This window comes from Erythrolamprus reginae, chromosome 1 (genome assembly GCF_031021105.1).
Source record: "Erythrolamprus reginae isolate rEryReg1 chromosome 1, rEryReg1.hap1, whole genome shotgun sequence".
NCBI classification, from domain to species: Eukaryota; Metazoa; Chordata; class Lepidosauria; order Squamata; family Dipsadidae; genus Erythrolamprus; species Erythrolamprus reginae.
In genome coordinates this window covers 186,638,661-186,653,237 of record NC_091950.1, presented here as the reverse complement: position 1 = coordinate 186,653,237, position 14,577 = coordinate 186,638,661, and the positions used below count along the sequence as shown (strand labels likewise).

Sequence of the window (14,577 nt, the reverse complement as noted above, 5' to 3'; positions counted from 1 at the left end):
GCCCTCCCAGAGGCGCGAAGAAAGCCTGGAGCCTGGGGAAGGCAAAAATGCCCCACCCCCCGCTGAAATTTTTGAGAGCAGTACAAAGTCACAGACAGCACTAGACTAACTTAATACAGTGGTACCTCTACTTAAGAACTTAATTAGTTCCGTGACCAGGTTCTTAAGTAGAAAGGTTTGTAAGTAGAATCAATTTTTCCCATAGGAATCAATGTAAAAGCAAATAATGCATGCAAACCCATTAGGAAAGAAATAAAAGGTCAGAATTTGGGTGGGAGGAGGAGGAAGAAGAGGAGGACAGTCACTGCCGAAGGAAGTAGGTGAGGTGAGGTGAGGTGAATCAAAAAAGTCCAAAACTTTAAGGCTTAAAAAAAAAAAGAGAGACTTTGAAGTGGCGAGGAGGAGCACGCGCCTCCCATAGACCCGGTGCGAGAATACCTCCCATACACTGTGCCAGAGGGGGAAACCCAGGTGGGCGAGTGGGGGGAACCTCCCTCTCCTTTGACTGAAAGGTGGCTGCTGCTGCTACCTGCTTCCTCTTCCTTCCCATGCTGAAGGGCTCTCCTCTCGGTCGCTTGCTTTGTAGCCGGCACCTTTCCTCCTCAGTTTGGTTGAAGCTGAGTTGATTCAGCCAGGGCGAAGCGCCCCCTTTTGCCTTTCCACACCCAGACGCTCCAGGAGCCAACAAAATGCTTTGTTCATTCTGGACTGCCAAATCCTCCTTAAGCGCCACCAAAAGGCTCCTCTGGCAGCCCAGAAAAGCCCAAGATGGCCGGGATTAAAGAGGGAACGGTGGGAAACTGCCCAGGCCTTCGTGCCGCTCTCAAATTTCCTGGGAAATTTTTCTGGGCTCGTGTTCTTAAATAGAAAATGGTTTTTAAGAAGAGGTAAAAGATCTTAAGTAGAGGCGTTCTTAAGTAGAGGTACACTGTACAACTGCTGGTCTCAAATGTATCAAAACACAGAGGAGCACAATCATAAGTTACAGAAACTCTCAGAGCTCTTCAGAATTCTCTCCCAACATCTTTATTCACGATGAGCCGGGGTGGCGCAGCAGGTAGAGTACTGTACTGCAGGCCACTGAAGCTGACTGTAGATCTGAAGGTCAGCGGTTCAAATCTCATCACCGGCTCAAGGTTGACTCAGCCTTCCATTTTTCCGAGGTGGGTAAAATGAGGACCCGCATTGTGGGGGCAATAGGCTGGCTCTGTTAAAAAGTGCTATTGCTAACATGTTGTAAGCCGCCCTGAGTCTAAGGAGAAGGGCGGCATAAAAAATGAATAAATAAATAAATAAATCTCCTACTGAAAAGCTGATGGGGGTGTTTTCTTGGGCTTTTCCCTCAGGCTCAGGAGATGCAAGCCAAAGTACTGAAGCGGATTCAGATTGAGCAGACGGATGCTGTTCCTTTGCAGAAGCAACTGGCTGCCGAAATTTGTGCAGAGATAGCAAAGCATTCGGCAATCCAGCGGAATTACGAGAAAGCCATTACATTTTACAAAGAAGCTCTTGCGCATTGTGAGACTGACAACAAGGTGAGCTGAGCTCCAAGCTGAGCCACTTTTTTTTTCTCAGTTTTGGTTGAAGACTTGGAGGTGGTGGTTTTTGGAAAAAATAGTCAAGGATCTGTCTTTGATTCTCAGGTGATGCTGGAACTTGCCCGCTTATATCTTGCATTGGATGAAGTGGATGCATGCCAGTACCAATGTGCTGCCTTGCTAAAAAATGATTGCGACAATGCGGCAGCCACTATGGTGAGTTAGGATGATTTCTTCTGGTTTTGTTTTTTTTAATGAATATGTAAACCTTCGTTGCATGTTTACCAACACAGCAACTAGTCTGCATTCAGACATATTCAAAGTGACAGACCACTGATACAAATAGTAATCAAAATGAAATCAGAGTTTTAAAATCATTTTAGAAATAGAAAAATTTCTTTTTTTCTTTGCATGTTCTGTTTGTTTAAATTGTTTTGCTTTTCTTTCTATTTTTCTATGTAGAAACCTAATAAGATTATTTTTTAAAAAAAGAAGTACCCGAGGGACCTCTCCATGCCCACGCTTCCCAGAAGGGCTGCCATACAGAAGGGCTGGGAGAATAAACACTGCTAAGAGACATCTAGGGGGCTGTTAGTGAAAGACGGAGATAGGCCTGGTGTGCAATTTAGGGTTTTTTTATTTGTTTGTTTGTCTGTCTGTCTGTCTGTCTGTCTGTCTGTCTGTCTGTCTGTCTGTCTGTCTGTCTGTCTGTCTGTCTGTCTGTCTATCTATCTATCTATCTATCTATCTATCTATCTATCTATCTATCTATCTATCTATCTATCTATTTATTGGATTTGTATGCCGCCCCTCTCCACAGACTCGGGGCGGCTAACAACAGTAATAAAACAGCATATAATAATAATCCAATACTAAAAACAGTTAAAAACCCATTATTATAAAAACCAAACATACATATAGATATACCATGCATAAAATTGTAAAGGGGAAAAAAGTATCTCAATTCCCCCATGCCTGGCAGCAGAGGTGGGTTTTAAGCAGCTTACGAAAGGCAAGGAGGGTGGGGGAAATTCTAATCTTTGGGGGGGAGTTGGTTCCAGAGGGCCGGGGCTGCCACAGAGAAGGCTCTTCCCCTGGGTCCCGCCAAGCGACATTGTTTAGTTGACGGGACCTGGAGAAGACCCACTCTGTGGGAACTAACTGGTCGCTGGGATTCGTGCAGCAGAAGACGGTCCCTGAGATAATCTGTATTCTGTATTTCTGTATTCATGGCTCATGCTAGAAGAGAAGATGGCAGCTGTGACTTTGAACGGCCTCCAGTTTGTGTATTGGTTGTACCTAAACCTGGATCCAGAGGTTTTGCTCAGTCACTGCTGCACTCATAACTTCTTGCCTGGATTATTGTAATGTGCTCTACAGGGGGCTGTCCTGGAAAAGTATTCAGAACTTTCAACTGCTGCAGAATGTGTTTGCACAGGTTGTGAATGATGCCAGACATTTGACACATGTAATATAACTACTGCATGAGCTGCCTTGGTTGCCAGTGAGTTTCCAGGTGCAATCCAAGATGCTAGTGGGTCATCTTTAAAAACATTTATAGCTTGGGACTGGGTTATCTGAGGAACTCTCTTCTCTCAGTTGTTCTGTCTATGAAAGTCAGTCCAGCAGGTTGGACAATAGACATGTTACAGGTCCCATCAACCAAGGTATGTCAGCTGACATGGCCTAGGAGACAGACTTTCTTTTTCATAGCCCCTGCCTTCAGAGATCAGGATGAGTCTGACCCTGCTGGTCTTTTGTAAGGCCATGAAGATCTAGTTAGACCAGTGATGGGTTCTAAATTCCATTGCTACCAGTTTGTGTGCATACGTGAGGTTGGTGGGCGAAGCCTCCCACCGCTACTGCTACCGGTTCGTAGAACTGTACCATAGCCTACCGGTAGCATCCCACCACTGGCTTTGTCCGGGGACCCTGAGTGTGTTAAGAACCCCGCTTTTTTGGCCATGTGGCAGTAGTTTTACTCAGCAACCATACATATTTATTCTGTATACAGTGAACCCTCGAGTTTCGCGTGTTCAAGTATCGCGAAAGGGCTATTTCGCGAGTTTTCAACCAGGAAGTAAACTCCACCATCTGCGCATGCGTGCCCTTCCACGCATGCATAGATGGTGGAGTTTCCCCGCCGGGCAGAGGCTTCCCTGGGTCTTCCCCCTCTTGCCCCCGTAAGACCCCAGCGGCGGCGCGAGCAACGGCGTGGGCGGGCGGGCGGCACGCGCTTGGGGACATCCCAGCTCCGCTCCCCAGCTGGGGAAAGCGCGGGCGTTTGGGGACTCCCTAGATCCGCTCCCCAGCTGGGGAGCGGATCTAGGGAGTCCCCAAACGCGCGCGCACCCCAGGCGCGAGCAACGGGGTGGGCGGGCAAAGGGCGGGCGGCAGTGGAAGCAAAAACACCATCTGCGCAAGCGCAGATGGTGTTTTTACTTCCGCACCGCTACTTCGCTAAAAATCGATCATCGCGTGGGGTCCTGGAACGGAACCCTCGCGATGATCGAGGGTTCACTGTAATTTAAATTATTTTGTAGAACTCCCAGGTCATTTATTGAGATGAACAGCTACAGAAATGAAAGCAATTAAATAAACCAAATTAAATAAATAAAATAAAGGAAAGACGAAACCTCCCTCCATTTTTATGAGACTTTCAAATAGATTCCATTTATGTCATTGCTGGGGTGGTGGTGGTGTCATTTTTAAGGGGCTTCATTGATGGGAATGGGATGCTAAACTTCTTTCTACCGGCATTGGCCTCGTTTAAATTTCATCCTCCATCAAAGTGAGCAATTTATTTTCCCTTTAACATTTATGATACACTGCTAGCATTTGCCCAGGTCAGGGGTAGGCAAAGTTGGCTCTTCTATGACTGGTGGACTTCAACTCCCAGAATTTCTGAGCCAATCATGCAAGCTCAGGAATTCTGGGAGTCAAAGTCCATATGTCATAGAAGAGCCAACTTTGCCCAAACCTGGCCTAGATCAAATATCTGGCCCAATTGAACTTTTACTCACTGTGGCCAAAGGCTGGTGTTTGCAAGATTAGTTCAATGTAGAGCAGGCCATGCACTACTTTCTGATTGATGAGCCTGGCTGCTTTAATTGCTGTAGATGATGGCTGACCTGATGTTCAAGAAACAGGACTACGATCAGGCTGTGTTTCATTTCCAGCAGCTTTTGGATCGCCATCCTGGTGAGTATTGAAGCCTTTTGTGGTTCTTTTCTTCCAAGCCTTGTTCAAAATCAAACAAATCTTGAGAAAGGGCTGAGGGAGCCGATTCTTTTCCACAAATGATTACAAACAAAATATTCCGTAGAGGTGTAATAGGACAATGTACCATATTCAAGATCAGATGCGAAAAAGTTTTCTAAACCAGAAAAGACTTTTATATTAAATAAAGTAGATGAATTACATAATTTGCAGAGCTAAATTTATACAATAATTCTGTTTTTTCTTGCTTCCGTGGCTTTTATTATTAATAAACAATTATTTTTCATTATCACATGCTCAGATAATTATACTACACTTTCTCGTTTAATTGATCTGTTAAGAAGAGCTGGAAAATTAGAGGAAGTTCCAAGATTCCTTGCAATGTCTGAGAAACATTCTCCAAGGACAAAACTTGATCCAGGTTTTCATTATTGCAAAGGATTGTATTTGTGGTATGTATGGCTAAAAAAGTTCTAAAAATAAAACAAATCTGGAAAAATAAGTCTTTTTTATTTGCTTTTATGAAAAAGCTGGTCCTTCGGGACCGCCTTCTGCCGCATGAATCCCAGCGGCCGATTAGGTCCCAGAGTTGGCCTTCTCCGGGTCCCGTCGATGAAACAATGTCGTCTGGCGGGAGCCAGGGGAAGAGCCTTCTCTGTGGCAGCCCCAACCCTCTGGAATCAACTCCCCCCAGAGATCGGGACTGCCCCCACCCTCTTTGCCTTTCGCAAACTCTTAAAAACCCACCTCTGCTGCTAGGCATGGGGAAATTGATTCCCCCTGGCCGTTCCGTTTTATGTATGGTTTGCTTGGGGGGTATGACTGTTTTTATATTAAGGGTTTTAACTGTTTTTTAATCATTGGATTTGTTCTGTGCTTTGCTGTTGTGAGCCGCTCCGAGTCTTCGGAGAGGGGTGGCATACAAATCTAATAAATAATAATATTAGCCAAGCAAGTTCATGTAGTATATCTGTATTATATATGCGCCTCATTCTTGATGTCTAGCAAAATATGCTGTTTTTGCATTTTCCTGTTCTCTACCTCCAACATCCTTGAGCTACAAGCTGTTATTCCTCCCTCTTGTCTCTTATGTGTTTATCAGGCTCTTTTAAACTTAATGTATTAGATAAACTCAGCCACTCTGAGTTTATAGACACTGTACAATGATGGGTTCCTATTGGTGCGATAGGCGACTCCGTACCCGTAGCAACCGCCAGATTGCGGGATTTGTGAATTACCACTGTCGGGCGGCACCATCTTTTTTCTTGAATCTTTTGGGGGTTTTACTTCCTGCGCATGCGCAGAAGAAAAATCTTGTGTGGGGAGGCTTGCGTGCATGAGATTTTGGCTATTTTTTTGCTTCTGCACTTGCGCGAAAGCAAAAAATCACCAAAATCACACACAAGAGTCCCCTCGTGAGCGTCCACTCGCCAGCGTCTAGTAAAAAAAGTTGAAAATATTGCCATGCTTTTGCAGATCAAACAGTGATGTGCTATAATCAAATGCTAATTGGATATATACTTTAATAGAAGATAAGTGTGTAAATGTAAGCGGTTGACCCATATGTTTAAATTTTTATTTTATGATGATTCTTGGTGGTAATGACATAAGGTGGAAGAGATTATGTTTCTCCTGTAAAGGATTGCCTATCAATCTTAGAATTAGCACTTTTATTCTATTTTCATATTCGAAAGGAAGATTGAGTGCCACATGCTTTACATAGATAAGCTAATTAATTTGCTAAATGTGATTTTAAAATGAACCCGGTATAAAGCTGACTTGAGTCTGTGTGTAAAGATAGCTCCCTTAGCAGCAAATGTAATCTTTACTGCATTATGCTTTGTTAGTCTGGTGCCCTAGACTATTTTTCATTTAGCTATAAATATATTTTTGCTTCTCTTAGGCTTCAACATGCTTCTTTTTAATTTCTGGGAACTAAATGAGATATTAACCAAAAGAAGTGAAATGAAAAAACAAAATCCAGTTGCCTCCTGAAAAAGCACCTTTGGAATAATGTTTTTTCCTTTTATTTTAAATTATTTCCACACAAGGTATTAAGATTAATTCTTTTGCTAGGTACACTGGCGAACCAAATGATGCCCTTCGACATTTTAATAAAGCAAGAAAAGATAATGACTGGGGACAAAATGCAGTGTATAATATGATTGAAATTTGCTTAAACCCTGACAATGAAACGATTGGAGGTGAGGCATTTGAACATCTGGATGGTGACATAGAGTAAGTGATGGTGACTCATACTATTTTACATGGTATCCTGTTCAATGAATTCAATCAGTCATGTTTGGAAGAATCCATCCAGTTTGTTTTTGGTTCAAACTGTGTAGGGTGAAGCAGTAAATTTTGTGACAATTCATCCTGCTGATTGTTAGATAACAGTGTTAATAAGAAATACTTGATGCTGGGGAAAAAACCCTTATTTGCTGGTTTAAATTTTCATATGGTGATTTCTACTTCAGCCCCACCTTACACTAAAAAGGCTCCAAAGCTTATCAACTAGCTAATTCAATAAAATGGGAAAATAATTTCTATAATTGTACATTTTTTGGGCTTTTTTGTCAGTTTCTTTTTTCTTTTTTTGCTTTGTTCTATGCTCAAGAAAGACTGAAATCCATCTTCAGACATTCAAAGAAGAAGAAAAAAAGTACACTATGGAACTAGACATGCCTGTTGTATCCTTGCCCTTTTTGACAGAGATTTGCCTTATGGATGGAATCATATCTGACGGAGCATTGACATTAACATCCATTAACCAAATTCTACTTCCATGACCAATTTTCACTGAACCCTGAAAAGAGGGCTTAAGAGCCAAGGGACTGATACAATAAGAGCATTGTAATGCATTGTTTCATAAAGAGACACCACTACTCTCTATGCCCCTGATGGGGAACCTATGGCATGCATGCCACAGGTGGGACAGGTCTGAGAGCACAGGAGACATTGCTCTATGTCAGCTCCCAAACTTCTGGTAGGCCCATTGTGCCGTTTTTCGCCCTCCCCAGGCTTCAGGAGGCCTATTGGAAGTTCACTGCCAAAGTTCCAGTAGGCCCATTGGGCTCATTTTTTGCCATCCACAGGCTCCAGAGGTTTTCCTGAAGCTCAGGAAGGGCGAAAAATGACACAATGGGCCTAACAGAAGTACGGAGACTTCAATGAAGTCTCTGCACATTTGTGGGGGGTAGCGGGAGGTTTGTGTATGAATGCATTGCATTATGGGTGTGGGCATGCACGCAATTGCACACGTGCACAACCTTTTGGCACCCAAGCAGAAAAAGTTTGCCATCACTGTTCTATGCATTAAACTGAAAAGTACTCTTAAATACTTTTTTGCATTTATACCTTGAATACATACAAGAATGTCTCTTTCCTGCCTACTGCTAAGGCATTCTAAAATATAACCTTGATGTTTCTTCCTGCATCTAGTAGTTCTACAGAAAAGCAAGAATCAGTCCAGCTGGCTGTGAGAACAGCAGAAAAACTCCTAAAAGAACTGAAGCCTCAGACTGCTCAAGGTCACGTTCAGCTTGGCCTCATGGAAAATTACTGTTTAATGGCAACCAAACAAAAATCAAACGTTGAGCGAGCACTACAGGCCTTTACAGAAATTGTTACTAATGAGGTAAGTTGAAAACATTTGTTCAATTGAACATCTAGAGCAGGAGTGTTAAACTGGTGGTCCACGGGCCAGATGTATCACATGGAAGCTACAGCCACCCCAGCTACATGAATGGGGAAAAGATTGCAAAACGTCACATGATGGCAGTATGATGCTGCAAGTTCGACACCCATGATCTAGAGTTTAATATTTAAAAAGTGTACTTTGTGCTGGGATGTGAATAGAGGAAGTCTAAGAAAATAGGGTACAAATCTTCCTTGGTCATATGGCTGCAAGTGTTAGATTCTGGCTTCTAGTGAAATATAGTTACTGATAACCATGTTCCTGTCTTTTGCTAGCTTTGGAACATACATAGAAGCCACTGAAATAAAATATACTGACTGTGTGAAGTTCATCAATGAGATTGAGAAAAAAACAATGGTTTGCTAAAATGCTTTGCTTGAGGAGACAGTTATGCTGGCTGGGGGATTCTGGGAATTGAAGTCCAAAGATGTTAAAGTTTGGACTTCAGAGTTGAGAAACACCACTATAGAAGTCTGTTTTCCTGCACCTATTTAGCAGAAAAATGTTTAAGGCTCTTGAGAGCAATGCACATTGATCTTTAGTTTGGGGCTTAATGTGCATCACAATATACACTGTTGGCAAGTTTATTTTTCTGTCGCATTCTCGGTTTATCTTCTCTGTTCCATCTATTGTTGCAGAAGGATCATGTCCCGGCCCTTTTGGGAATGGCGACAGCGTACATGATTTTAAAGCAAACCCCAAGAGCCAGAAACCAGTTGAAACGAATTTCAAAAATGAACTGGAATCCCATTGATGCCGAAGAGTTTGAAAAAAGTTGGCTTTTGCTTGCAGATATTTACATCCAGTCTTCAAAATATGACATGGCGAGTGAATTACTGAAACGATGCCTTCGTCACAATAGGGTAATTAGCAAACCAGAAACCATTTGAAAACTATTAATTAGTTAATCTATCTCTTGAGATTTGTAATGATCACTTAAGAGGAAGAGGCTTATGGCTACAACTATAGCTCATAATAGTTTTCCATGCAGTCCTTGGCTGCTAAAACAATTCTTCTAAATTTATTTATTTTTATTTATTTTTCTAATTTATATGCCGCACTTCTCCTAGTGGACTCAGGGCAGCTTATAATACAAAGTTAAAATACTCCAATAAAAAGATAAAGTAAGAATTTAAAAACCCCATATAAACAACGTACAGTCATAACTCATTCATACTACCAGATGCAGTGAGCATTACTACTCAATGGCCCCAGGCGGGGGGAGTGGGGGTGGTACGAATCTCTGGGTGGAGTTGCTTCCAGAGGACTGGGGCCGCAACAGAGAAGGCTCTTCCCCGTGGTCCTGCCGGCCAACATTGCTCCGAGTCTTCGGAGAGGGGTGGCATACAAATCTAAATAATAATAATAATAATAATAATAATAATAATTATTATTATTATTATCATCATCATCATCATCATTATCATTATTATTATTGCTTGGCCGACAGAACCCAGAGAAGGCTAACTCTGTGCAACCTAATCGGTCACTGGGTCATGTGAGGCAGAAGAATCCTGTAAATAATCTGGTCCTAAGCCATGTAGGGCTTTATAGATAATATCCCATGCCTTGAATTGCGTTGGGAGACCAATCGGAAGGCTGTGCAGTTTGCAGAGTGCTATTTCTTTTACAGGCAGTCCTTGACTTACAACAGTTCCTTTAGTGACCTTTCAAAGTTACCTCATTGATAAAAGTGATTTATGGCCATTTTCCACCTTGACAACTGTTGCAACATCTCCGTGGTCATGTGATCCAAATTCAGATGCTTGGCAACTGACTCATATTTATGACGATTGCAATATCCCAGGGTCGTGTTATCACCTTTTGTCACTTTCTGACAAGCAAAGTCAATGGGGAAGCCAGATTCACTTACCAAGCATGTTACCAACTTAACCACTGCAGTGGTTCACTTAACAATTGTGACAAAACAGGTCATACAATGGAACAAAACTCAGTTAAACAAATGTATCACTTAGCAACAAAAATTCTGGGCTCAATTCAGGTTGTAAGTTGAGGACTATTAGCAAACAAAGTGAAAGTTCTGGTTTTGTCTAACATCCACAAAATATTTTTCAGAAAACTCCCCAGAACTAGCTTATTATTTTAATAGTGAGATTCTAACCTTAGGAATAATTGGTTGTTGTTGTTGTTTTTTAGTCGTCTTGCAAAGCTTATGAATATATGGGATACATTATGGAAAAAGAGCAAGCTTACAGAGATGCAGCTCTAAACTATGAGTTGGCGTGGAAATATGGAAACCAAACCAATCCAGCCATTGGTAGGTCTGTTCTTGGCATCTGCTTTTTCTGCTCTTCCAATAATTATTACCAGCCGTGGCAAATTATATATGAAATCTTGCCAAATTTGGAAATGGGAAACATACATCTACAATCAAGTCAGGTTATATGTTCTCCTGTTCTTTACCGGATCATTTTTCACCTGCTCTAATACCTAGCATTAGAATATTAGGGAAGTGATATTAGAACGCCTATTGTAAACTGTGATCTCAGCCTGTTGAAAGCAGAATACAGTATTGAAAAGAGGGATAGACCCTGCCAGTGATTCAATAAAATTTGCATGATTTGTTCTTTAAACATTTCCTGTTTTAGGCTTGATATCAAGATATGTGTTCAATGTAATACTTTTAATTGGAAAAGACATTCTTTCAAATAGTTGAAATCCATTTGAACGTATCTAAAATTAATCCAATATGTTTTACAGCCCCATTAGAAGATGACAGTGCTGTCATCCAAGTACTGTAGATACTACATATATTTTCTTGGAAATCTACTTTTGAGCAGATATATATGGCACTGTGCTGCAGCCTATCAAATTGTTTGATTTTATCAAGAGGCAATCCTGTGAGTAAATTAACAAAACAGAACATAAAACATAATTCAGAAAACAAAAATGCAGGTATTTGTTGATACCATACAGAAAATAACATTCTGTATCTAATAGAAAATTGCTAGCTTTTTTTTCTAAAATTGGTACCTTTCTCTTTTAAAAATATTTGGAAAGCCAGTAATGCAATTAATGGAGACCATCCATTTTCATTCATTCATACTTTTTTGAGCCGTTTTGGTGCAGTGGTTAGAAAACAGTATTCTAATTCTGCTGACTACCAATTTCCAGCAGTTCAAATGTCACCAGATCAGAGTTCCAGCCTTCCGAGGTTGGTAAAATGAGGAGCCAGATTGTTGGGGATAATATTGACTCTGTAAACCACTGTGAAGCAGTATATAAGTCTAAGTGCTATTACTATTTTTGTGCATGCGTGCTCTCTCTCTCTCTCTCTCTCTCTCACACACACAAATACACAAACAACTTATAATGGGCATCCATAGACAGGCATCATGTGTCTAGATGGAAAAGTACATAGTTGGATATATCACCTTTTGGATTTCTAGAGAAGCCCTCAGCATTTTTCAAATTGATGAGGTTAAGTGCTATGTATAATAGCTGATTTTATGCTATTGAAGATTGTTGGCAGCAGAGAGCAGTGTGATTCTAGGAACTCTCAGGTTGGCTAAGGCAAAATTTAATTGAAGGGAAGCTACTTAAATTTCCTTGTGGATAGAAACAAACATGCTTTCAAGGACAGCAAGCTCTCCTTACATTTATCCCTTCAAAAGTTCATAAAACCGAGAGCGGAGAAAAATGCTACCAGCTTCAACTTTTGGAGAATTTTGGAGGTTCAGCTCTCTCTCTCTCTCTGTTTACGCTAGTCCTCTGGGATACCTGTAGGGTATGAGAAAATTCACTTGAATTTGGGAGATAAGTGTAGCTTTCTGTATTCAGCTCTTAAATCCACAAGCCCCTTTCCTCTGCCTGGCCTTGGAGCTCAAATCCATGTTGTTACAACACATTCTTCATTCCATGAAGCCACTGAGGAATGCTGAGTACCTACTACTGAAATGTAATTCACTCCAGAGTGAACTCCATAAAAAGAATTGAGTCTGTCCAAGGCCAAGCTCCATAGAGCCGGCTTGTTATCATTTACGATATAGCTCAGCATTTTCTAACCTGAACAAAGTTAATATAAACATACCTAATTGTGCTTAATCCAAAGGTTTCCTCAGTTCCATAGGACCAGTTGAGGATTATTTCATGCAAGTATGAGAATGTAGGTGAAAGTTTCTACATCTCTAGAACCACAGGGGCAACATCTGTTTGAATAAGGTCCCCCTTCTACGGTGCCGCAAGACATGCTTTGATTTCACCAATCATTTCCAAATAAAAGGACCAATCAGATAAATTTTATGTTCATTATCTTTTAAAGGACACTAACCCTATACTTACACAGCAAGTGGCTATTTTTTTTTTACCAAGTCACCCAACTGTGCAATTTTTTTAGTTAGATATGCTGTTTTATTGTCCCATTCCTCCCCTCTTTCCTAATAGTTGTATTAAACTGTTTCTTCTTTTGCTCTAATTTTTTTATTACTACATTGTAAAAAGCTATCAAAGACCTAATACAGATATTTGACTTGATATTTCATGCAGATGCGCCTGGGAAATTGATTGGGATGTTCTTTTCAAATCATGTGCTTTTGAGCTGAAATGAAGGTGTTACAATAAGCAACCATGAAATTATTTTTTTGCAGTCAGAAAATGTGAACGAAAGGAGATGGGTGGTGGGGAATTAAAAGAAATTTTCTCTATGGTTTGTCCTTTCTTTTCCTGTTTGGTGGTGTTAAGGATTTTGAGTTTGAGGGATAAGGGTAAATTTTGAGGGAGATGAAAATTCTGTATAACAGACTAATAGGTTATCTTTTCATTTTAAAAACTTGTATTTGTGCCATAAATTAAACTGGAAAGAGAAACATGTGCATATCATCTTAGTTCTTTATTTTTATTTCTTTAAAAATATTTCTTTGGAAAAACTGTATCATTCTGCTTTTACAGGTTTCAAGCTAGCTTTTAATTATCTGAAAGCCAAGAGACATATTGATGCTATCACTATTTGTCATAAGGTAAACTACACTGACTATCTGATAATCAAAGGGGTATGTGTATGTGTTGCATGTTAAGAATCAGAATAAAGCAAATGTATAAACTTATGGTGGAGCAATAGAAAATATAGTTACATATGTTTTAAAGTTAACTTATAGCTTGAAAAGCAGTCTCAATGCAAGTTTTTTTAAAATTCAACAGGTTTTAGAAGCACATCCAAATTACCCGAAGATAAAAAAAGAAATACTTGATAAAGCACGTGCCTCTTTAAGGACTTGAGCATTGATGAATGTATTTATGTTAATTTGGAAGATAAAAGGGACTTTAAAGTCATCTGTAAAATTGAAGATGCTGCACACGCAACTAGTTCCCAGCGAAAACCAGCAGAGACTACTTGTAGATTTATTTTAAAAACAGGCTGCTTTAGTATTTAGGGTTCAGCAAAAACAAAAGATCATTGGTGTCACACTTGCCTCCTGTAGATGCTGGCTGCAATCCAGATAAACTGAGTAAAAGAAACAACATGCACAGCAGGAACTTACTTTGAAGATCGCTCTGTGGTAGAGAAATCTGTAGAGAGAACTTCCAGCTGTGTCTATTGCTCTTTCTACATTGTAGAGGTGATTTATTTGGAGTGTAATCAATGTTTTGAAACAGGGTCTACTCTGAATCCCCGGGAATACTAAGAAAGGGGGAAATAAAGTACTTTACTACAATGTTATATTTGTATCTCTCTAGTTTTAACTTTTGTTTTTGTAAGCTATCATCCCTCTTTGCTGGAAAATTTAAGCAATAACCTAATTTTTACTTATTGCAGAAGTATGAGTTCTATGATTAGATCCTGCAATTTCCTAGTATCCTTAAATCTGATTTCAATTTTCAAAGACTGATGTTAAGGTTTCATCCTAGTGGTTGAGTGTTGGTTCTTTTTGTGTGTCATATCCACATCCTGTTGCTGCACCAATTGTTGCTACACCGTACACCAACAGTATTTATTTAGTTCTGCTGGTTTTGAATTTTTTTATTAAAAAACTCTTCCTTTTATGTAAACTATACACAGAGATGAAATTTTGCAAGAAAGAAAGAAAGTGACTCTTTACTTCAGCTTTAAATTCTCAATTTTTTAGAACGTTATCTATAACCACTGCAGGACAAGATCTGTGCTCA

The 14,577-nt window shown here is 40.3% G+C and overlaps 1 protein-coding gene across 4 annotated transcripts in view; it reads left to right on the top strand.

Moving 5' to 3' along the window:
* The window catches only part of TTC21B (tetratricopeptide repeat domain 21B), a 55,085-nt gene extending 40,954 nt beyond the window's left edge, over positions 1 to 14,131 (top strand). For 2 of the 4 annotated variants that reach the window (XM_070731698.1, XM_070731699.1), the window contains 10 exons: positions 1,347 to 1,535; positions 1,644 to 1,754; positions 4,658 to 4,739; positions 5,059 to 5,209; positions 6,834 to 6,995; positions 8,199 to 8,394; positions 9,093 to 9,317; positions 10,612 to 10,732; positions 13,363 to 13,430; positions 13,612 to 14,131. In XM_070731698.1, the coding sequence (XP_070587799.1) occupies positions 1,347 to 1,535; positions 1,644 to 1,754; positions 4,658 to 4,739; positions 5,059 to 5,209; positions 6,834 to 6,995; positions 8,199 to 8,394; positions 9,093 to 9,317; positions 10,612 to 10,732; positions 13,363 to 13,430; positions 13,612 to 13,689 (1,383 nt within the window). In that variant the 3' untranslated portion in view covers positions 13,690 to 14,131. Of the gene's footprint in view, positions 1 to 1,346; positions 1,536 to 1,643; positions 1,755 to 4,657; positions 4,740 to 5,058; positions 5,210 to 6,833; positions 6,996 to 8,198; positions 8,395 to 9,092; positions 9,318 to 10,611; positions 10,733 to 11,175; positions 11,316 to 12,526; positions 12,581 to 13,362; positions 13,431 to 13,611 lie in introns of all 4 variants that reach the window. The other 2 variants (XR_011557279.1, XR_011557280.1) reach the window with 2 other exon arrangements.
* The last annotated feature ends 446 nt before the right edge of the window (positions 14,132 to 14,577 follow it).